The sequence below is a fragment of the Syngnathus acus genome, chromosome 2, assembly GCF_901709675.1.
Source record: "Syngnathus acus chromosome 2, fSynAcu1.2, whole genome shotgun sequence".
NCBI classification, from domain to species: domain Eukaryota; kingdom Metazoa; phylum Chordata; class Actinopteri; order Syngnathiformes; family Syngnathidae; genus Syngnathus; species Syngnathus acus.
The window spans coordinates 3,609,020-3,634,178 of NC_051088.1; the positions used below are offsets into that span (position 1 = coordinate 3,609,020).

A 25,159-nucleotide genomic window follows, 5' to 3' on the forward strand; every position below is an offset into this window, starting at 1 on the left:
TCAACATTAGGCTGAAAAACTGATTTGCCATTTTGGTCAAATTTTACACTTCATTTTCACATTACCATAAATTTAATGCAACAAAGATAGCTAAATGTATTTTTTCAAAAATGTTGCTGTTGACTGTGTCCCCATGTTAGACATTTTTTCTCTGACTTTGTGACTTGGACTTCCCAGTTTGAGTGGCACTTAAGTGCATTTTCCCTGGTCAGAGGTCAATAAAATTGACTTCCCTGGAGTGCAGCATAAGCTTTTATGCACTATGATGTCATTTTGAGACAACAGCAAGTTGCCACTTGTACAAGGCAAAATGGCAGCCCCTCACAACCCGATGAATTACAAACAGGCACATCTTCTGCTTAATTCATATTCCACAAACGCAGTAATAGCAAAATAAGCGTTTTACTAGTGTAGACACCGAACAAATTTTTTTATTTATTTTTTTTTAAACTTGACTTCCCCCCTTTGAAGTCTAGTGTGAGGCGGCTATACTGACTCCATTTTCAGTGCATTTTCTGCAGGCTGTTGCACATTGGGGGAAATTTAAATTTCCAGCAAGGTTTGCATCCCATGTTCTGGTTGAAAGCTTTAACTTGACGTTCCAATAAAAAGCATGTTGAAATGATTAGTCGATGTTAACCCACCTGATTAACTACCAAGAAAATATGTAACTACCCCAAGCCACATCATGCACAAAAGTTCAAATGAAAACTTTCAGAATTCTTAATGGAATTTTATTGTAGGTACTTTGTGAATTTCACCACATACCTGCAGGGCTGTAAAGGGTTACACCATAAAGAGTATGGTAGCACGCACAAATTCGCAACAAGCAGTTAGACTTCAACTTGGTTGGTAGCGACCAACAACAGGTTGGGATTTCCCCCAACCCCACCCCTTCCAATGCTACCTAAAAGTGGTGCTCTGACATTCGGGGGGTGGACGCAAATGACTTATTCATCTGAACAGCTATTCGGAAGGCTATGGATAGGACAGGAAGCTGCTAAGTTGACAGTGACTCCCCAAAGAAGTAAATTCACTATGTTCACTAGAAGAGTTAGCCACTTAAAACATGCCATTACTGGTACTTTGGAAGCATCCTCTTTCACAGAGGTCTTCTTCCCACATGTAATGAGGAACCAGAAAAGGGGAAGGAAGAAAAACAAAATTCACAGGCAACAGGCAGTGATTACCCAGTGTGCATTTTCAACTCACTGAGCTTTGCAGTCCAATAGAAAGTCCTGTCCCATATGCTACACTCCCCCTAAAGTGAGTCCCTCCCCTCTGATCATTATTCGTGAATTTGTGATGGGGCAACGCGTCTCTGGGCAGATGCATGTTAGACTTGAGGGAATGGTTGGAAATAAACACCTAGCTAGAGGAGATGAGACAATCAGTTCACGGCGTCAGGGTCCTCAATTTTCGCTCCAGTCAATTGAGGGCAGTATGTATAATAAGCTTGAAGCCAGCATCCAACACTGCAGATCAAGACGAGGAGTGTGTCAACTTTTCTTCAGGGGCTTTATGGGTGAGAGTATGACCAGGTGGCTCAGGCAGCATTCAGTAAATCTTGTATTGCTTTCTGTTGCGTCTCACTGAGCGCCGCTATACACTGGGACCACAATCCTCCCGACATCTGGGAACACAAACACAATTAGTGGTCGTCATGCAGCGAGCGGTCAACCGAGTGACAATAGCAGAGGAGGAATTCACCTGTACTTGACGGACCACATTAGCCAGACGTTTACTGCAAGCATCTTCGCTCTTCACAGACTCGTTTGCTACTCCGTCAGCAATGATGGCAAAGAGTTTAGGTAGGTTGGAGTTGTCCGGTCCAAGGACAATAGGATTGTTACTGGGTAAAGCATAAATGAGAAAAGCATCACTTCAAGATGCCAGTTCCAGTCGTCACACGACTTAAAGGAAGTGCAGATTGAATACCATCATACCTTTCAATGAGATCACACAGGAAGTCAAAGGTGTGGACAGCCTCCTCTTTATCTTCATTGAGAGGTAACCATCTGATCCAGTGGGGGAGAATTTCATTGACATTTGCACACTCGGGCCGGAACCTCATTACTTTTCCAACAGCCGAGATGCAGTTTTCTGTTGCGTTGACGTTCTCCTTTGAGCGAGAATCGGCTGCCTGGATGACATTGAAGAGCAAGGGGATGGCCTCTGGAACAGGAAAACATGGGACATGATGACATCTGTCGCCTCTCACGCGAAAAACCATCCTCAGACCAATGGAGTTTTTCCCCCCGTGGAGTACCAAAATGCAAATCACAAAGCACTTCTTTGCATTGGGCAAATTTAGAATACAGAGAGTCCTTACGTCCTATACAAAGGACTAGTCACGCAGCAGCACAAAATGTTGTCTTATGGCGGTACTTATTTGATTAACTTGTTTTCACACAAATATTTACTCTACGAAGGAATTGTCATAATTACACAGAATCCTATTTTGCACTTAGGACAATTTTGTAAACCGTAGTGTTCAACTGGGTCCAGGTTCTTGGTTTTACCCACATTTTGACAGCTTGAATCTCTAATTTGGATCCGCTCCTCCCGACTGACTTCAATGATATTCCCAGCTTTTGCAGTGACAAATCGTGTTTACCACTGTTTACAATTGTCATTATGTAATTATGCACCCCCAAAGTTGTCATCTGGCAAATTTGTTCAACCCAATTCATATTGCTCTTTAACTCCACCATTGGTCCAAAATTATTTTGTTACGTTTGCATAGCAACCCACTGACACCGTCATTCAAGTGCAGAGTGAAATTACGGGCCACACCAGCTTTTTTTGCATAGATCTGCGGGACAAAAACTGTACCCCATAAAAATGCATACCACCTACACAAAAGGAATAGAGGTTGTCAGTAGTACCTGTGCAGAACGTCCGGTAGTTCTCTCCTCCGTATTGTGCCATGACACCAACGCCGTAGGCGGCTGCCTGGCGAACTTCGGGGCTAGAGTCGCACAGAGACTGCAACATTGGTCGCAGGAAGTACTCTGCGTATTTGAAGGATGAAGGGCTGCAGTGCTCCACCACATCATCAAAAATGCACAGCCCCCACTGTCTGTCAGCCCATGGCCTATTTGGACACTGGAGCACAAAACAAAGTCAGGAATAACAGTGCAATAAATTCCTTCATTGGTGAGCCAAATGAATGAACACATACTATGAGCTGGACAATGAGCTGGAGCAGCTGTTCAAACCAAGGGAGCACCTTCTCCTTGTAACTGCTGAAAACAGAGTGCAGGACGTCCGACACCTTGGTCAGGATGTACACGTCGTTCTCATCCTGAGACACGAGCGAGGGGTTGTTAGGAGTGCATAGTGTTTCATGAAACATATGATTAACATTTACCTCATCTTGCAAGGTTTCCTCCACCTGCTCGTCATAGTCTTCATCCTGCCTCTTAGCTGTAAGGACACATGTGGTGTGTCAAAATGAGAACTTTGTCCAAGGAGGCGACATGAAGTCTTTGCTTGTCAAGCCTCACCCTGCCTCAGCTCCTGGTTCTTAAAATGCTCCTCCAGTTTGCCTTTCAAAATGCCACCCAGCTCCTCAAAATGTTCATTGTTCAGACAGCCATCGCCCATCAGCTCGATGCACTAGGTGAGAAGAGACAGAAAACTGAGCGCATCGCCATTCCTTTAAGTACGGCTCAACGATTTCAAAAAATAATCTTATTGTTTTCCAACAATAAGATTATTATTGTTCCACATCTCAATATTGAGGTTTAATATGGGCTTGTTTTTTTCAAGGTCCTCTTCCCATTTTTTTTTAACCATTTCAAGCAATAAAGAAATTACAAGATTAATTATAATTCCGGGTATCCGCCGCTCCGCCATAGAGCAGGTCGTCCTGTTACTGGAATTTCGGCTGTGCAACCACCACTCTGCCCGAGTCGTGTCCGTGCGTGACACACTTCACCCTCTTACCTCCAGTGCCACTGACACCGGCTGGGTGTGAATGTTTGGTGGTGCTCATAAGAGCCGCTGGTGCATGCTGGTGGCCACGCTTCAGTCAGTCTGCCCAAGGGCAGCTGTGGCTACTTACGTAGTTTACCGCCACCAGATTGGGAATGTGTGAGGGAATGAATAAGGAGTGTATCTACTGGAAAGAGTCTTTGAATGTCCAGAAAAGTGCTATGTTTAGGTATTATGGGTTAGGCTTGTACTAAATGGCTGTCACTTTAATTGGTTCATCAACTTTAGAGTTAATTTGACATGCAGATTTAAGCATGCTATGACAAATTCTACCAAAGTGTAGCGTAAACATTGGTAAAATTTGGTAGCGTAAACATAGATCAGATTATACATACATAATGCAAACAAATCCAAGGCTCCATCACTTTGTTTCATGAAACAATGGTACAGTATGTAAACGTGTGGACTTAACTCCTTAAGCATTTAACTTATCTAGACACACTAGAAATAAAATATACCTATGCCAAATGATCTAAAGAAATTACATTTTTTTTCCTTTTGTAGCCTTTGTGAATTTTGCACATTGTACAGACTACACTATGATATTGATTTGAATCAATTAATTGCTCAGTCCTACGCCAAATAAAAACAGCCTTTAAACTCCCGCAGAACCAAATGTTTCCAGTGGAGAATATATGTCTGTGAAACTGTCATGACTAAGCTAAGCAGTTTGGTTGATGACCACACTGCTTTTCCCGTAAGCCCGTCCGTCTGAGATTTCCTACTGTATGTTAGCACTGAGCGAACAGCCTTTTTTTGACTAATGTTAATGGCAGTGATGCCGTGTTGAGAGTATTTTGGAGAAAAAAAATGTACAACAAAGGGCACGAGGGAGAAAACACTTAGCTAGCAGGTTTCTGAATGGCAGGGAATCTGCTGAACTGAACACTTTGGGGAGGGGAAAAAAAACAGCGCAGCACAAGAGCAAGCATCTCTTGCAGTGAAATGACACGTTACCTTGGCAAAAGAGTGCATGATTTCCGACAGGACGTCTGAGTCCGGCTCCGTCCCGATGGCCTTGATTAGGGCGTCGCACATAAAGAGCCACATCTGAGTGAGGTACTCCGGTCCCCGAACCTGGGCGCATTCTAACAGCAGGGGCATGGACTCCGCTGCCGCCACTCGCACACGTGATAGAGTTAAGGAAATAACTCGTTAGTAAGCATTCCTCTTCCTGGCTGGTAGAATTATTTGGTTAAATTTTTCTTTTGAGGAGTTCATTCATCCTTGCAAAATATTCGATGAGTCAAAAACAAGGATATCATCGTGGAAGTAGAACTTGAGTAAAGGAACCATCAGTTTCACCACTTGTTCAGTGTACTCTACAAAGCCTTCCTTCAACTCTTTGGCATAACATACCTGAAACACAAATATTAGCTGATCAATGGCAATATTTTTGATGTCTCGTAGTATTTGAACAAAAGTTTACACTGTCACTTTACAAAAATAAAAAATAATTTTATTGTGCTTGTATGTGACAGTCGCAAAAAATTGTGTAGAAGGAAGATTACATGATTTAAAACCATAAAATCAGAAATAGTCATAATTTTTTTTCTCTTGTAATATATGATGATAATATGACAAAATGTTTAACAGGAAGAAATATTTTTGCAAGTCGCAGATGCTTACCAGCATCTGGCAAGCGGTGGACTTCTCCTCCAGGCCTGCGGTCTTGATGCCAAAACTCTGCTGGTCTCCCAGGTTGACAAACTCCCAGCCGTCATCCTCTGATATATTCTCCATATCCTGGGCTATAAGAAACATTGCTTGCTGAAACATTATCAAAATAAAAGCCAACAGTGCAAGCACAAAACTAACTTACTGTCAAGCAGAGCCACCTCAGGTTTGATGGAGGCAGTCTTCAATAGGGGGCCCATCACCACTGGAAGGTACTGCTGAAAATCCTTCCCCAGGATCTTGCACATCCTGGCCCAGGCTGAGATCATGTACGAGATCTTTATTTGAAAAATAAAACAAAATAAGTTGCCAACCCACAAACGCCTTGAAATGGTTTCAAGTACCACCAAGCTTTCTCACTTGTGGATCGTCATCATCCAGGTCTTTAAAGTCAGTCTGGGTTTTGAGAAGCAGCTGCATGACAGCATAGGCATCTGGCATGAACTAACAAAAACAAAAAAATTGGTTAGGACAACCAGAATGAGGGAGCATGCATCAGCAACTGCACTTGACGTACCTTCTCCTTGCCAACAGCGAGACCGATGAGGCTGATGCACTCGATGGTTTTGCCTCGAAGTAGCCGCAGCTCCTTCTGCACAGCAATTTCCACAATATGTTTGAGCGAGGGCATGAATGAGTCGTAGTATGGCACAAACTTCTCCTCTGCAGTGTCCGCCACAGACGCAATGGAGGTCACCACTTGCTCAAGGACCAGTTTGGTTCCCTTTTGGAATAACTAGGGTTGAGAAGGAAAGAAAGAACTCTGAAGAACTTGAAGCTGTGCAGTGACTAAAATGGAAGATTTTAGTTTAGATGTCTGTCTACCTCTTGCAACTTGGCTACCATGATGAAATGGAGGTGCTTCACCAAGTTGTCAAGGGAAGGGATGAGCAGAGATTTGGGGCAGTCTTCTGTGAAATTAATGAGAGCCGCAGCAGCGTGCGCCTGCACTCGGGGGTTACTCTGGTCTTCCATGGTTTGAAGCAGTTTGGGGATCACCTGGACGGGAAGGAGGTCGTAGTCCACAAACAAAACTTTCAACTGGACCGGCTCACTTTAATTGGACTTTACCTTATCGTGAAACTTCTTTTGGAAGGTCGGTGCAAAATCTGTAGCCATTTGTCCAATAGCGTTGCAGGCAGCATAGCGCACCCTCGGATGCTGAGGAGAATTGACTTTTGGTTGGTTTACCCCCGTTAATGAGCAGCATCGTTAAAAAAAGAAAAGAGTTCTTACTGGGTCAGCGCAATAGTGTAGCACAGAGATGACCGTCTCATTAAGGATGGCCTCCATCTGCTGGTGGCAGCCTTCGCCAATGGCCGACAACGCCATCAGCCCAGCATGGCGATACTTCCAGTCGGCTGGAAACCAACACTAGCTTTATTTTACCTTCACCGCACTCAGGGGGAATGCATTCAACTACAAGTGCTATAGTTGCTGCCTGTCAATGTACATTTACTCACTGCTCTGCAGCATCTGCCTGATGTGTTGCTTGATCAGAGGCAAAATGATCTTTCCTCCCAGGCCACAAGCAATTCTGTCTAGAGCACTTTCTCCTGCTACTGCATTACTGTTTGGTGACAGAGGAAGCACCTCAGGTGACAGTGCTGCTTCAAGGTTTTCATTTGGGCAGCAGCATATAAGTTACCTGTCAAAATCATCATCCTCCTCCAGCTCATCAGCCATGGCCCAGTCCTCATCCTCCTCAAGGTCCACCATCATAGCCAGCATCTGGGGCACTAGACACACAGACCGATCTTTAATAACCGAGGAGTTCTCGAGAGTGTCTTCTGGTAACAAAGCATCAGTAGCAATCTGAGATAGCAGCGAATAATGAAGGATGACTCACCACTCTGAGCCACAATGGCGGTGTGTTTTCTCAACATGGCCGCTGCCGTCTCTGACAAGGTGACAATGACTTCCAATGCCAACTGTCTCTGCATGTTGGGTAAGTTGCCATCGGCGCAGAGCTGAAGAAACATGGCGAGTGTTGACATCAAAAGCATAGTATCCGGTCAACCGATATTCCATTTGGCCGATATTTGCTATTTTTTAATTCTATGCATCGGCGATATTTGTGTTTAGTAGCGCTGATCTAAAGTCAGGCATGTCCGCTGGTAGCCCCCATGTAAATGCTGCAGTGGAACATGCAGTTCCTTCGTGAAGGACCCCAAACCAAAACGTTTAGAATACCGACTCAACAGGTAAGGCTTACATTCTGATATTTCAAAGTCCTATGGTCATACATTTACTGTATGATACTAGTAAACTATTAAGTGTTGCTTCAGTTAGTGACAGAAAAAAAACTAAGTGCACCGAACCGTCTGGAACTGGCAGCTATACCTGGTTGAAAGTTCGCTAACTTGCAGTTCGCTTGAAGGACTATAGTTGAAAGCTATCAGGAGTTTGCTTACTTAACATAATGTTATAAGTTAAGTTTTATTTTTCCCCGAGTCTGAGAATTATAGTCTGTGCGTGAGGTGGAGTAGCGCTTACAAACGCTGCACTCCGCCCACACACCACTGGAGGAGAAAAGAACTGCATGACATTTTTTGAGGGAATCATGATAGTTGATGCAGACACTAGCCAGGTTTCCATCAAACGTATTTGCATTAATGAAATTCAGCTCAAGAATCTATTGTGTACTGTGAGTAAAAGTGGACTTAATTAGCGTAATAGTGATGTTTGACAGATGACGTCGCAGTTATATTCCTTATTAAACCTGTCTAACGTTAACAGTCAAATCAAAAATCACTCAGGGTTTAGCACTGCTTTTGCATACAAGGCTGAGAAACAAGACAGTCATTTATCTATTTTTTTTATTGATTCTGAATGGTGTTGGATCTTTTACACTTCATTTTGAAAATACATTAGCTTGAAATTATTTAAAAAAAAAAAAAAACATTCTAATATTAGATTGTAAATGTGTATAAATATTGGAATTACAGACAGAATTGAAGATACTAAAAAGCTAACTAAGAATGTTTCCTCTGTTTATTAATTGCAGTCTGGTGGCAAAACAACAAAAATCAAAATCTACTAGTATGGCAGCATTTCACTGAGCCAACACCAGGGTAGGCCAAGTGCAGTCTCTGCAATGGACCGGTGAGCTCGGGAGCGGAAAAAGGCAAAACAACCCATTTGTGGAGTCACCTAATGTGCCACCACCTCCAAACATACAAGGATGCACAGAAAGAAAAAGAGGAAGCAGGTGCCTCTACAGCCAAACTGGTCTTTAATATGCATATGTCGGATTTTTTTATATTTTGAGAGTTTAATATTTATTCATAACATTTATTTTATTTACACGTCCTCTGACCTCTAAATATCGGCATCGGTTATAGAAAACCTCATATCAGTCGACCCCTAATCCCGTGCAGTGCAAAATGAATGCTGCGTGGTTTCCCAACTCACCTTGAGGCAGAGTTGCAGAGTGGCCTCCAAGTTTGGTCTCAGATATTTAGGTGCCGTGTCGGCAATTTCCACCAAAGACTTGAGGACCGAGTCGTCTCCCTGGTAGCAGGACTCATTCACTGCCTGATCAGAACCAACAATGGCAGGCATTAACCATGCAAATTCATGGTTTCCCAAATGCACCGTTCCAATTTATTATAGGCAGCAGTGTTTTGATACATTTTATAGGTTGCAAAGAACTGAAAATAATCCGCTTATTAAATTTGCAGCATTAGGTGGTAGGGTGTTGTAGCAATCAAAAGCAATTTTAATACAGACCATCTTAACAGGTCAAGTTCCACCTTTCTTGCTCCCATTGAATTTGTGAGCAGCTTCTGCCTGAATTTCCTTTGCAGGGTGTCCAACCCAGCGGCGCCTGGAAAGCGGACTTTAAACCGATGATGATGAGGGTGTCAAACTAGCCTCCCACAGCTGCAGTTTGGATGTGAACGGCCTCTCAAATCTCACAGATCTTTGCTTGAGGATGCGCCAACAGTTCTGAACGGAACTGAGGTCGGGCACACACACACTTGAGTTTTAAACCTTTGAAGCATCCTTCTTAAGCAAAAGGGCTATGAGAGAAGGAAGCAGTAGTAAAAGACCAGTGAGGCTAGGAGGCAGTTCACATCCAGACAGCACCTCTGGGAGACTATTTTACATCCTTGAAAGAAATTCAAGCAGAAGCTCGCAAGTTCTGTCAAGATTCCCCCAATGCAATAGAAGCCTGGCAGGCCGCCATACTTTTGTACCACCACCAACCACCCCGGCCGGCCAGGCTTTGGGTGGTGTTGAGAACGTACCTACTATATCACAGGCAGAACAAGCAGACACGCAACCAAATAAAACATTGATAAATGCTCCAAATAATGTTTGAATTCATTCTAACTCATTTACTTAGGATCCTTCAAGTAATTGTTTGAATTAAAAAGGTGAATTTGTTTCGCTGTGGTTCATCATCCACTGCTTCTTACTGATGTTTTTCACCATGGTATCGTTTAAGGAAAATGTTGCGATTGTGACAACAATCCTTGCAAGTTCAAAATCCAGCCTAATAGATTTGTGACGGAAGAATGGGCAAGAATCTTACGTTCAGGATGCCTGGCAGTAGGTCGGAGAAATGCTTAAGCAGGGCTGAGTTGCTTTCATTGGACAGGACAAAAGAGGATGCAGCCCGGGCGGCCAACGTACGGATCTGAAAGGTGCGGAATGCATAAGAAACTAATCACAAACGTTTCTAGCGTCAACTGATCCGACCTAAACTTTAGGCACGTTTTACCTGAGGGTTTGCTTGATCGTGCATGCACTGAACAAGCATGCGCTTGATAACGTCCATGTAATGCTGCTGCTGGTTGCCAAAGATTCCTGGGAAGTTCCTAGAAACAAGAAAGACAACCTTTTAGCCAGAAAAAATCTGAAGGATATCCACTAAAGAAAAGGTTTCACAATTCAGAAAGATTTCGAATCCTGATCATCAACATCACACACACAACTGCAGTGAATATGACGACTAGAATGAATCTCACCAGAGTATGTGTAAGGCTGCTTCTCGCAGGCCAACATTGTCTGAATTGACAGAGTCAAAAAGGAACTTGAGCACCTCTGGCCACTGGTTGTTCCCATCATCATCTAGAGTTCAAAATAAGAAATATTATATAAACCCTGTGATGGAAAGTTAACTCCTAATATGACATTGGAACCGATTCAAATATTACCAATGAGGTTGCGGGTGAGCTCTGCCGCGATGTCGCAGACCTTCCTGCGGATGTTTGGTGAAGTCTCCTGTTGGATGCTGGTCAGAAGTTCAGTTTTGATGGCTGTCTGCATGTCAACTGTGAGGCCGGGGTAAATCTCTTCAAAGGAGGATGACAGCAGCCGTCGCAGAAGCACCGCTGCCATCTGTCTGACCTGGTGGGTGGAGAACAAAAATACTATTCAACGACCCCCCATTTTTTGCCATAAACAACCATTTTGCAATCTGGGCGGCATCCTCCCCAGGAGGAGCGTTTCTCAGCCTTTTCCCATTTCAAAAACTAAAAATATCAGCTTGGAGGTAACGAGAAGGCGTCCTAGCGCAAGGACCAAACAGCCGGTAGACTCACACACATGCCCCAATACCAAAGCTATGACTCATAGCAAGCGGTTGTCATAGCCAAAATGAGAGGACTACATTTGTCAGCGAAATATTTAACATGTGCATGTTGGCTTCTTTGAAGTGTACAGATGCGCACGCACCTCCTCTGCAGCAGATGGATCTCTGATGGCCTGAAGAAGGAACGTGATCTTTGTTTGACCGGGGATAGTGTCATAGGTCTCCTGGAAATACAGAATAGACAGCGGTTAGAGGCTGGATTTTCAATACACGAGTCAAGTGACAATTCTGATTTTTTATTTTGTCCTTCAGCGGCACATTTGCGATCGGCACCATGGCAGTGTAACGACAACAAATCAATTCAGATTGGAAATCTTCACAATGAGAATAAGCATCTTGGTTTGTGACCTATAACCTGTACAACTCAATTGCGAAACAAGATTTTTTTTAAATGGGATTAAAAAAAAAAAAAAAAAAAAGATAAATACAATAACCTGGTGGCAAAAATATGGATACCCTCAAAGTATTACTTTGTCACTGCAACTTCAGCCTACTTTAGAGGACTCAATCTTTTGGGTTTCGGGACGTCACAATGTAAAATAGCAATACTTGACAACTACTCTTTGCAAAAACACTGTCAGATTGTGAGGGGAGTCTCCTGTGAACAGACATCTTCAGATCTCCTGAAGACGTTTGATCCGATTCCCTTCTGGACATAAAACTCTATGGCATAACAAACTGCATTTTGTATTTGCAGTACCCACAGTATGGTAGGTCGCAGTAGCTACAAAGCAAGGACATGGCAAGATTGTTGTATTTGGCACCAGTGACTGCTAAGCAATTGAACAGACGGTAGGCTGAGACTTTTCCCCCTAGTTTGGACGTGAAGTAGAACACAGCTCAAATGAATTTGTCACCAAGGAGGAGATGTATATTTGGATGTAAACTCAAATAATAAACTTGCATGTTTCAGTCACCGATCACAATTTCTCTGGCTTGTTAGACTTGTTAAACTTAAGGCTGACCTGTCAATCCCCATTTTTTTAATAATGAAACGCATACCTTTAATGTTCCAATCTTGTTTTATTGTAAAGCACCAAACAATACCAATGAAACAACACAAACTGTTGTTTTAACTGCAGGGAGTTGTAGTCCTCTACAAAAATTAAGTCTATTAGTAATGACCAGTGTTGGGACAAAGGGGGTTAGAAGTAACGATGTTACCAAGACCACTATAGTTTTTCAGTCATGGATGATCTACTCAATTACTATCTTAATTGTTTTAACACCGTTTGTTTTAACACTGAAATGTGGCTTTGTGACTTTGAGTGAGGAAGTTGGCATATCTGGTATGTTTTTCAGCATTGGACTGTAAGAAGACAACACTGTTTACATTACCATATAGCAAATTGTCGGCCACTCCATGCTGTAACTCCCCCTCCCCCTCATCAGAGGAGTTCTACCGTACAAAAAAATGGAAAAGTGCACGCCCGGCTGATGTGAACAATTGTCTGGAAGGTGTGTGAGAATTCATTATATATTTTACACTTCTATTCAATAAATATTACATTAAATTAAATACTGGTCTATGTTGTTCGACTTTATGCAACTGTATTGACATGCTTAAAAATCTGAATTCTTTTACATAATTGAAAGTTTTTACTTACTCTGCCTAGTAACTAGTTACATTTATGAAGGAGTAACAACTTAATTACTTTTTTTGGAACGGTAACTAGTCACTAATTACATTTCGGAAGCAATTTGCCCAACACTGGCGATGACTAATAAATCATAGCATAATAGGACAGAGGATTTCAGACCTCTGCAAAGGAAGACAAGATTAGTGGACAAAAGTGGTTTTATTTTAAGGGTTTTATCCCAAGCAGTGTTACATTTGCACCAACATCTATTTTGCAATTATGGCAAAAAAGTTTGTGACAAATGTAGCTAGCTGGGCTTGGGTGTTTTTCTTTGTAAGATAAGGCTTCAGTCTTGTGACAAGTGAGTTTGTGAATGATGATTCAAGAAGCGGTGGGAGCTGACTGTAACGATAGCTTGATGTATTCGAAAGAAATGTCAGGCTTTCAAGAAAAAAAAAAAGTTTGTAAAATGACCACAATGTCCCCCAATAAATGTGTCACTAAACATTTGAAGTCGTATATAGGAGGTAATAGCCAGCCATTTCTATCCCAGCTGTCATCGGGCAGTAGGCGGGGGACACCCTGAACTGGTTGCCAGCCAATCGCAGGGCACACAGAGACGAACAACCATTTGCACTCGTACTCACACCTACGGGAAATTTGGAGTGGTCAATTGGCCTGCATGTCTTTGGAATGTGGGAGGAAACCAGAGTACCCAGAGAAAACCCACATGGGCACGTGGAGAACATGCAAACTCCACACAGGGAGGGCCAGAGGTGGAAATGAACCCGCACCCTCTGAACTGTGAGGCGAACGTGCTAACCAGTGCGTCACCGTACCACCCGTAGAGGTCATATGTTGACAATACTTTGATGCTAGTAACCTCACAATCATCTTTCCACAAAATGCTGAGCAGCAGTTTTGATTTGCAGTGGCAGGACAAATTTACCATGCTCAAATATACTATGGAAGGAATGCTCTGTGAAAATATGTCAGATGCATTGTGCTAACCATGAGCCTTCCAGACGTAATCATTCAGATACACAAGACAGACTGCAGATGTGAAGAGGCCATTTTTGGCACTCAAAATTTTAATTTATGATAAGCTGTTCAGAAATTGGATGGCTGGATGAAAAAAAAATGTATTTACTATCATGTCTCAGAATATGAGTCTTAATAAATACATAGATTTTTTTTCCTCAAAGCTGACAAAACTCCTTAGTACAGCTGCACAACATTGGAAACACGTGTGACATGGGTGTTGAGAATAGAGATGCACCGATCCGATATCTGGATCGGATATCGGCCCCGATATCTGGATCGGATATCGGCCCCGATATCAACAAAATTGATGGATCGGGTATCGGAAAATGCAGCCGATCTGTGAGCCGATCCTTTCCTTAATCTATTGGGACGCGGGCTACGTCATACGTCAGCAGCACGTGTGCCGCGGGACGCGGGCTACGTCATATGTCAGCAGCACGTGTGCCGCATGCCACGAGAGTTTTCTAAACAAACGCAAACATGGAGCGAACGAAAGAGTCAGCTGTGTGGAGGTACTTTAAACTGAACACGCCAACTAGCTCGACGGCAGTTTGTAATGTCTGCAAAGCTAATGTTGCCAGGGGTGGTGGTAGTACTGCCAGTTATAGTACTAGTACTAAGCGGAGCTTGTTTTCAGGGAGCACTTCTCATTGCTGCTTAAATGAGCATTTAGAGCATCAACAGGTCATGAGTGATGTGGAACAGCACCTAATGTTTACATGTTTACTATTTATTTTAATATTTGGTTACTGTGTGCTTGATCACCCTTTCTATATTTGCCCAGTGCAGTTTCAGCTGCAACATTTGTATTTTTTTTTTTTTAAGAAGTTTGTATCCTAATTTACTTGAATTTAAATGCTAATACACTTTATTGCTGCTGTTGCACAATTTTTGTTGCAAATAAATAGTTCATTGCATTAATCTGCTTTATCTTGTTACATTTTGTCTTAGGAATGAACTGTGTAGTCATGCCTGATGCCATTGCCTTTAGTCTTTTCTGTTCCACATGTAGAGGTATGTAGCTTGTTAAGTCAACCATAATATCGGATCGGTATCGGGTATCGACCGATACGCAAAGCCACGGCATCGGTATCGTATCGAAACTGAAAAAGTCGGATCGGTGCATCTCTAGTTGAGAATTGGGATTTAAGGTTGCACCCGATTAATAAATTCATACTATTGCATATGGATTTATTGCATATATTTGCGATACGCATATTGCATGTGTCATTATCTCAATGAATATTTGTCTTCACGAAATATTGCGCAGCAGTGCCCCTTAACCTCAAAGCGAGTCACTTGGACAACTGCTGCAATATAGTGATTCTAAGGCTAGACCAGGAGGCACTGGACTAAAAGGCCCACATGAGAATCTCTTATGGAAGGTAAAATGTGGAGTTTGAAACAATGACCTGAAATATGTTCAACTACAGTTATAACTTGACAAACAATACACTTATGTTATTTGTTTAACACCAGCGCTCCTATATTTCTATTTTATATTTTAGTAATATAAAGAATAATATATTCAATCACAATTATTGGGGGCGGGGCAGAGGGGTCAAAATCTTTCTGCCTTACCCAAAATTGTGGAAGCTGCATCAAAATTACAATGAAACATAATGACTTCAATGTATGACCCAGCCTCTGTGAATGTCCGATAAAATAATCATCAGGGGACTCTAACATGGGTAGCCCTCCCGAAATAAACTGATTGTACGTACATTGAACGGGTCAGAGACTGATGTCTGGTTGACATGATACGCCCAGCTAATATGTTCAACTTAAGTACAATTGATGACAAGTTGCAATCGTTCGCACGGAGGTAGAGAGTTCGCGCTTTAAATACGTCAGATTGCGGACGACTGATGGTTAAAAAGGCCCAAATATCTTTTAGAAACTGTTGTGTACTGCAGAGGTCCAGGACAATCCTCGTAATAGCAAAGCTTTGGCGCGACAAGCGGGTCGTCATTGTGCACTAAGACGACAGCTCGACTCAAACAAGTCAGTCGAGAATCGAGATAATATCATAAAAGATGGCAGGTGGACGATTAGAGTTTGAGGACAGTCCCAATTGTGTCATAACAGAGTGTCTCTTAGTTACATTAAGCAAGAAAAGTACAATGTTATTCAGCAGTTGCGCGCGCACATTAGCGCACCCTAAATCAGGGCCGTTCATTTATGTTGCTTGTGACACAGCGCGACCCTTGCTTCCGCATCAATATTTTGACAATACAACAAATGACTAACACTCGCTAATCGGTGCTAATTTCCAATCCCTGCTACGTTAGCCACCGGGAAGTAGCTTGCGTTATGTAGCTCCATGCTACTTCCTGAACACTAGGGTTAGCTCGACGCCTAGCTATCGCACCAGCTGACGATTTGATATGCCACCAATACCAATACCACCGGGACATTTTACACTCAATATACGCGACTGGCAACGACGCAAACCGCGTGTGGGTGCGTGCAACACTGCGAATGTCACGAAGATGATTCCTGTTTCCGAGTTCACTCGTGCCCAACAAAACTACGCACTACGGTTCGACAGGTTAGCATTGTAGCGTTAGCTGACCACTAACCAATGCTGGATCACATTGCACGTGGGCTACCGAACTTGACGCGCGGCTACACATAGCACTAGCAGGGCGGTTAGCTTCGGCTACAGTAGACGCGCCACTTTGCTACACCTTCCTTTGACAGGCGTGAAACTAATGGAACCTTTGAATCCTTACCTCTGATTGTTTCCTGACATTGTTGTCAGGGCTCATCAGGTTACCCAGCAGGAGGTAGAATTGCTGCTGTTCCGCCATTGCAGAGATCCAGAAAGACCAGCCGGGTGGAGACGCGGCGACTTGAGGCCGGCAGTCCCAGCTTCTGTGGCACGACGGCGTTAGCCTCCTATTGGTTTATTTTGGTAAATGTTCTTAAAAGCCATTGGTCATTGGATGACCCCATAGACGCGCGCCATTGGCTCAAAAGATTTCTGTTCGTCTATTGGACGGACTGGCCGTCGAAAAGTGAGTGTCTCCAATAAATGTATCAAATCGCGGGAAAACGCTCATTAGAATATGAATAAGAAAACCAAAAAAGCGCTACTTGTGTGCGTGTAGGTTTCACAAAAACAGACAGACAAACAAACAAACAAATCATCAATGAACACATCAGTGTGTGTATGTAACATAGTGAACAAAAGTCGTAACTAAGAAATCCCCACGCAGTACCTTTGATTCAGTACGTATTTTTAAATGGTATTTTGACTAGTATTATTGGAGTATAATAGAAAATTGGGGTGAAACAAGAATTTAATAACAATGAAATGTTATTAAACATTTTCCATCTTTCAAGAGAGGAAAGCATTTAAACGCAAAATATATTTTTCAAACTATGATATTCCAGCAACATAAAACGTGCATGGTGACAATCACAAATTATTCTATGACTTTTTCTTATTAAACAGTCCCGATAAGTCTTGCCACTTATCAATTTTCTAGAAATAACATTAACCTGACTTTGTTAAAATGACCCTGGTTAGCACGTCCGCCTCACAGTTCAGAGGTGTAGGGTTTGAATCCAACTCTGGCTTTGGAGTTTGCTTGTTCTCCCCATGCCTGTGTGGGTTTTCACCAGGTACTCCTATATCCTCCCACATTCCAAAAGTTGAACGGGCACTCTAAATTGTGTTTGTCTAACCCTGCGATTGGCTGGCGACCAGTACAGGGTTACTCCCCCTACCCTCGTGAGGATAAGCGGTTCGGATGATGTAAGGATGACTTAATTAATCCATTGGTTTTAGAAATGGCTCATGTGAAAATAATGTTTAATGCACTAAAATAAATTTGCTTTATTGTAGAAATATTGATCATTTAATGAACATAGAACGGTCAACAAACGTATTGTCACCTACAGACAGTAATGTGAAAACTGAACAAATGTACTAAATACAAAAATATGTCGCATAACATCAGCAAATTAAGGTGCTTCTTGTGTGACTTTCGTGAGCTTGAGGACGGAATCCATTTGCTTCAGCAATAATTCTCCCAATTTATTGATTAAGTAATCAAGAATAGCAAAGCAAATCATTTTACAAGGCTCCCAGGGTTCATCAAGATTGTTTAGGTCGTCTGTCTGGTGACTGGGCCGGCCAGTCCTTGAGCTGATCTTTTTCGTGTTAAGGAACTTTTATGTAGAGATGAATGAATGTAATGGAGCACCATCCTGCTGCAAAATTTGATGCCTTACTTCTTGATATTTTAGGTTACTGATATTGCCTTCCGCCCTGCAAATCTCTCGTACGCCTGCGTACCAGATGTAACCCCGGACCATGATTTTCCCGCCACCAAACGTAACTGTTTCCTCTGTGAATCTTCTATCCATCCGGGTCTAAGGTGACAAAGATGCAGTGGAAAAGAGGCTGGCCTTGGATTTTCAAACCAACAAATATAGTCCTCCCAAGCAGTTGTCTTGCGTGGTCTGGCCTAGTCACAAACCTCTCCAATCTTTTCTAATCTTTTTCTTATTGTTTGTACTTGATACTGAAGTTGATGGTCTTAAGCCTCTTGATAATCAACACTTAGGTAACAGTGTCAATCTTTAGAGATGTTGTCAGAGGACAAGTTGCAGACAGTTGATATGAAGGTTTGGTGTGCTGGGGCTTTTTTGTACACACCCACAATTTGATCAAATATTGATGACAGGTGAGGCTGTAATCTAGGATTGTGTGCCTCTTTTGACAAGGCGACAAAATTTGTCTTCACAAAACCCGGCTCATTCATTTGGATTAAAAAGCTGATCGGGATACAAATGCTTCATGTACACTCCCCAGTCGGAATATTCTGATCCAATTAAACCCAATCCGATCAAGATTTTCTGTCAAATGAGAGAGGGGTGCTTTGTGTCGATTGGTAATCCGATCAGCTAGTAGAAGCAGAGCCAGTGTAAAACATAGCAGGTTTAAGATTTCTCCTCCTGGAGGATGCATTCCAGGGAAAATGGGAAAAATTCATTTAAAGTAAAAATGGACGGAGTGATGTTTTGTTGACACGGATGTTGTTTTTTTTGGGGTCGCACGCCACCATATGCGGGAATCAGACTCATGGTGCCTGCACACAAAACAGGCGGGTGTACCACTACACCATCAGCGACCCCAATGTTGACCTGGAAGTTGCTACGGCTTCTTCTTCTACTCTTACTATTTCCGGTATATTTCAATATGCGCATGCCAAAATTACTTTTTCTGACCAATCCTAATCCGAACAATAATTATAGAGTCCATGAAAACAGTGCATGCAATTATAATTTTAATCCGAATTTTGATTGGATTGAAGAAGTGGGATTTATCAAGATGTGAACATTAGAAGGCTTTTCAGCAGTGTTTGTTTTAAACAACAACAACAAAACATTAGAAACATGTTGACAATACAATATTACGTAGTATTTTGTGATAGAAAATACATGATTTTTAGAGGAATATTGTAAATCACATAAAACACTGTACCTGCAATAAAAAAATTTTTTTACTACTTACTTTTATCGCTCTATGCTCTGGGTGATTTCTTGTTAAGTGACAATTTGTTCCACATGTAGTTGGACTGTGTTCTACACTCTTTTATCTATCCCTTTATATTTACCTTCATGTACACGTATTTTATTTTTTTGTTTTATACGGGACTGTCTCAGAAAATTTGAATATTGTGATAAAGTTCTTTATTTTCTGTAATGCAATTAAAAAAAAATAGTCATGCATTCTGGATTCATTACAAATCAACTGAAATATTGCAAGCCTTTTATTATTTCAATATTGCTGATTATAGCGTACAGCTTAAGAAAACTCAAATATCCTATCTCAAAATATTAGAATATTGCCTCAGACCAAGTAAAAAAAAAAGATTTATAACAGCAAAACAAAATCAAACATTTGAAAATGTCCATTAATGCACTCAGTACTTGGTTGGGAATCCTTTTGCACGGACTACTACAACCAATGCGGCGTAGCATGGAGGCAATCAGCCTGTGGCATTGCTGAGGTGTTATGGATGCCCAGGATGCTTCAATAGCGGCCTTTGGCTCATTTACATTGCTGGGGCTGGTGTCTTTCAGCTTCTTCTTCACAATACCCCACAAATTCTCTATGGGGTTCAGGTCAGGGGAATTGGGAGGCCACTCAAGGACAGTAATGTCATGGTCAGTACACCATTTACTGGCGGTTTTGGCACTGTGGGCAGGTGCCAGATCATGCTGGAAAATGAAATCATCATTTCCATAGAGCTTTTCAGCAGACGGAAGCATGTAGTGCTCTAAAATGTCTTGGTACACAGCTGCATTTACTCTGGACTTGATGAAACACAGTGGACCAACACCAGCAGCTGACATGACTCCCCAAACCAGCGCTGACTGTGGGAACTTCACACTGGATTTCAAGCAACTTGGATTTTGCTTCTCTCCAGCCTTTCTCCAGACTCTGGCGCCTTGACTTCCAAGTGAAATACAAAACTTGCTTTCGTCTGAAAAGAGGACTTTGGACTACTCTGGAACTGTCCAGTGCTTCTTTTCCATAGCCCAAGTCAGACGCTTCTTCCGTGGTCTTGAGTTCAGAAATGGCTTGACCATGGGAATACGGCTATTGTAGCCCATTTCCCGGACATGTCTGTGAACAGTGGCTTTTGGTACCTGGACTCCAGCTTCAGTCCACTGTCTTTGAATCTCTCCCAAATTCTGGAAGTGACTCTCCTTCACAATGCTGTTAAGACTGCGGTCATCTCTCTTGGTTGTGCAGCGTTTCCTGCCACATTTCCCCCTTCCAACAGACTTTTTGTGGATGTGCTTTGAAACTGCACTCTGTGAACAGCTTGCTCTTTGAGAAATTTCTTTTTGTGTCTTACCCTCCTGATGGAGGGTGTCAATGATGGTCCTCTGGACAGCAGTCAGATCAGCAGTCTTCCCCATACTTGTGATTTAGTTTACTGAACCAAGCTGAGTGTGTTTCAAGGCTCAGGAAACCCTTGCAGGTTTTTCGAGTTAATTAGACGATTCAAGTGATTAGTTGAATACCCTACTAGTATACTTTTTCATGATATTCTAATATTTTGAGATAGGATATTTGAGTTTTCTTTAGCTGTATGCCATAATCAGCAATATTAAAATAATAAAAGGCTTGCAATATTTCAGTTGATTTGTAATGAATCCAGAATGTACGACATTTTTGGTTTTTTAATTGCATTACTGAAAATAAAGAACTTTATCCCAATATTCTCATTTTCTGAGACAATCCTGTATATTGTATTGCCATGACACGAATTGTGTTTCCACCTTCTTGGCAAGGTTACCCTTGAAAAATATACCTCGGTTTTATTTTCTGACGAAATAAATGTTTTGATTTTAGAATGGTGTGGGCGGTTATTTATGGCAACTTGAAATGCCAGTTGGATGTTTCCAACTTTGACCAGCAGATGGCAATCTAACTGAAAAGACGGAGCCACCAAAAATAAATGTGTTGGCCTTGAGTTTTGGTGAATCTACTGGTAGCAAAAGCCCTTTCACTGGAAATACATCTACTTAAAATAAATAAATAAATAAATAAATAAATAAATGAAAAGGTAGCTGGTCTGCACATTAAATTCCTGACTTCTTTCATTAATCTATATGGTAGTCATAGTGACAGGAAAAATAACCACATTACATATTGAAAGGTTGTTTTTAATCCAAACACTTGCTTGTTTTCTCATAGTTTTGTTAACATGTGAATTGAGTCGTCTAATAATGATAATGAACATATATAAAATTATATGTGTGATTTTGGATTAGACTGATGATTTTTTTAATAGCCGAAGCAGGTATTTTTCAAGATGGCACAATACACAATTAACACATTCTCCACCATATTGTTGTCACCCCTGCCATCAAACTATTCTCTTAAATGAAAGCCATGAATTGGGAATATTTAGCTTTTTCCAATCCTTTGCCATGGCAAGGAACAGGATCACCATTTTAAAGTTAGAAATAGAGTCACTAATTTGAGTTTGTGGCAGCTAAAAATAATAAAGGTATGTTGCATACTCTGTGCAACGTGTGACAAAGTGCATAAGATGCCCAAATTTCATCATTGTATGAAGGAGATGAGTTAAACACACAGAAGATGGCAAGCGTACCTGTCAACTTTGGGTTGTAAAATATAGGGGGAAAAACATTTCATCAGCATATCGCCCCAATGTGTCTTTGCCAAGTTTTTTGCCCGATATTTACCACATGAAGGAAATGTATGCGTACAGAGCTGTTTGCTAGATATTCAGTAAATTACTCTATCTACCATTGAAAACAGTGGATGATAAGCACTTTTATGTTATGAAATTACGACCAGATAAGGTTAAATAATTTGGTTACGCTGCAACGTCCTTACTATGCAGTATTTATCACACACCAAATTAAAGTGTGTGCCACTGACTGTTCAGAGTTTCATCTTATTGGAAATGAATAAATAACAGCATACAATATTTTGAACAAAATGCAAAAGAGCTGCCTGGTGGCGAACCCATTGGTTGGTTATAGCACAAAAACTACCAGGGCAGTCATTTTGACATGTTGGGAACTGAGCTGTAGATAGGCTGAAAGAAACTACACGCAGTTACCGTATTTTCCGCCCTAAAAGGCGCACCGGATTATAAGGCGCACCTTCAATGAACGGCCCATTTTAAAACTTTGTCCATATATAAGGCGCACCGGATTATAAGGCGCATAAAATATAAGCTATACTGCAACAAACTGAGGTTGACTAGGGTTGCGGTATGCATCCACTAGCCAATAACCAACTCTGTAAACAATCGCGTTTCTCAAACGATCTCCTATAAAATGATCGGAACTGACTAAAGTTCGATCTAACGCATTGGTACTACTTACCTATGTTTCCCTTCCATATCGATCCGTAGATTTACTCGAAACATTAACAGAGCAGCCTATTTTGACATGAAATAGCCTGGTACGTATAGCAGCTATCGTTATAGCATTAGCCATCCGCAAAGTCCCACGAGCCTCAGCTCGCAATCTCCCATGAGCCTCAGCAAAGTGTAAACAATCGCGTTTCTCAAACGATCTCCTATAAAATGATCGGAACTGACTAAAGTTCGATCTAACGCATTGGTACTACTTACCTATGTTTCCCTTCCATATCGATCCGTAGATTTACTCGAAACATTAACAGAGCAGCCTATTTTCACATGAAATAGCCTGGTACGTATAGCAGCTATCGTCATAGCATTAGCCATCCGCAAAGTCCCACGAGCCTCAGCTCGCAATCTCCCATGAGCCTCAGCAAAGTGTAAACAATCGCGTTTCTCAAACGATCTCCTATAAAATGATCGGAACTGACTAAAGTTCGATCTAACACATTGGTACTGCTTACCTATGTTTCCCTTCCATATCAATCCGTAAATTTACTCGAAACATTAACGGAGCAGCCTATTTTGACATGAAATAGCCTCGCGGGTACAACAGCTATTCGGTGACGCCCCCTGACTACAGTTGCCGTAATGTTGGGAAGCGATGCGACCTTGTAATTTACTAGTCGTACTAAAACGTACTGAAACATTTTGGCAGAGCACTGTGTACAACCAGTATGGATCAACAAATTCATCAATTGATCCATATATAAGGCGCACCGGACTATAAGGCGCACTGTCGACTTTTGATAAAAATTTAGGTTTTTAGGTGCGCCTTATAGGGCGGAAAATACGGTACTCTATGGTGGCCAAGCTTGGATGCAGCAATAGAAGAGAATGCAGTGAATGCCAGAAATGGAGAAACCTCCCAAAGCTGGCAACTTTCCATCCATGGGACTAAGGTGGCAAAGAGTCCATGTTGATTTTGTTGGACCACTGGAGAACCAAATGGCCAGAAGTAGCCTCGGTGTCATGAAAAACAACTATTCGGAGAGAACCATCAAAGAGCTAAGGTCTACCTTCAGCAGTTTTGGGATTCCTCAACAAGTTATCAGTGATATTGGCCCACGGCTAATGTCAGAAAAGTTCAGAACATTCATGCAAGTGAATGGTATTCAGCACATCAAGTCTGCGCCGTATCATCCTGCTACAAATGGCAGAAAGAGTTATCCAAACTATGAAGCAGTTCTACAATGATTTAAATGGATTTATGCATGCCCTTGCCATATTAATGAATTAAATACCATACGATGACATCTACCACACAGAATCCGTTAGCCTGCGCCCCGATTAAATACACCCAAAATTGCATTCTAATCCTGTGCCAATAATGAGGTGTGGTTCCAGCAGGCAATACATTTAGACAACTTTCAGTCAGCATTAAATAGTCAGGTGCATCAGGCGCATGTCAAAGGAAAACACCTTCGGTATGCCAGCAACCGCAGAGCGGTTGCCAAATCCCCAAAGAGGCAAAACGATGCTTGTACTGGCACAAAAATTAGGACGCGTCAGTTTGTGCGCTCAAGTGCAGCTTTGCCTAAAAAGTGTGAATCCTGAAAATACTGATGATCTTGTTTCATTTTACTCATAAATGTCATTGTGAAATCTGGGCCTGTTTAATTGAACACAAAGCTGTCATACTGGCAGGAGATTATGACTTCCGCTGTTGTATGAGTGGCAACAGGTCTTGCCATCAAATAGAAAAGCATTTAATTGTTCTGCCTGTTACAATACAACACTAGCACAGATGATCAATGATACATTTGTGATTAATGAATATTAATATGGGCAAATAAAGCAAAACTGGATCATTTTCTTTGGAACTCAGTCCTGATGAACTCTCATGACACGCGGGCTTAGTCCACCATGCGCTGCGCAATCTGTGCCTTTCCTCTCACATTTCTACTCCTCCACACAAGTACATATACATGATGGCTTGTTATTGCACCCCCACTGTTGGATCGTGTTCATATCAACCTATCCCCCAGAATGTCTCTCTGCAGTCAACCTTGATCATTTATTTGTCTAACCATCTATTTGTGTGTGCGACCTCGTCATAGGCAACTACATTTCAGTGATTGCAGAGGCAACACCGTCAAGCTTGTGAAGGCATCTTTTTTTATGAAGCGTTTTGAGTCAATATTTCCTGGTGACACGCAGGCTTGTTTCACAGTGGAGTGCTATGTGCTGCACAAGGCTGCCATTGAAGTTCATTATGTGAGGGGTGGGGGCGTGGGGGCTATGGAGCAGGCTAACCACTGTGGGACTCCTTTGCTGCTGCTGGTTGTGGTTTCATGAAGATAAATAAACTAAAATGATGCTTATTA

The 25,159-nt window shown here is 41.9% G+C and overlaps 1 protein-coding gene across 1 annotated transcript; it reads right to left on the minus strand.

Annotated features, from left to right (window-relative positions):
• Window positions 1–712: 712 nt before the first annotated feature.
• On the minus strand, window positions 713–16,795 carry kpnb3 (karyopherin (importin) beta 3). Its single transcript, XM_037244979.1, has 26 exons — window positions 16,638–16,795; window positions 11,362–11,442; window positions 10,842–11,034; window positions 10,653–10,755; window positions 10,406–10,502; window positions 10,217–10,321; window positions 9,091–9,213; window positions 7,526–7,646; window positions 7,325–7,415; window positions 7,140–7,246; window positions 6,913–7,037; window positions 6,748–6,837; window positions 6,502–6,675; window positions 6,194–6,412; window positions 6,037–6,120; window positions 5,822–5,954; window positions 5,629–5,750; window positions 5,262–5,358; window positions 4,957–5,129; window positions 3,510–3,621; window positions 3,374–3,429; window positions 3,185–3,307; window positions 2,889–3,108; window positions 1,947–2,175; window positions 1,711–1,852; window positions 713–1,633 (listed from the first exon to the last, which is right to left on the minus strand). Exons 1-26 carry the CDS (start codon window positions 16,713–16,715, stop codon window positions 1,547–1,549), a joined length of 3,285 nt encoding a protein of 1,094 aa, XP_037100874.1. The 5' UTR covers window positions 16,716–16,795; the 3' UTR covers window positions 713–1,546.
• Window positions 16,796–25,159: the final 8,364 nt, after the last annotated feature.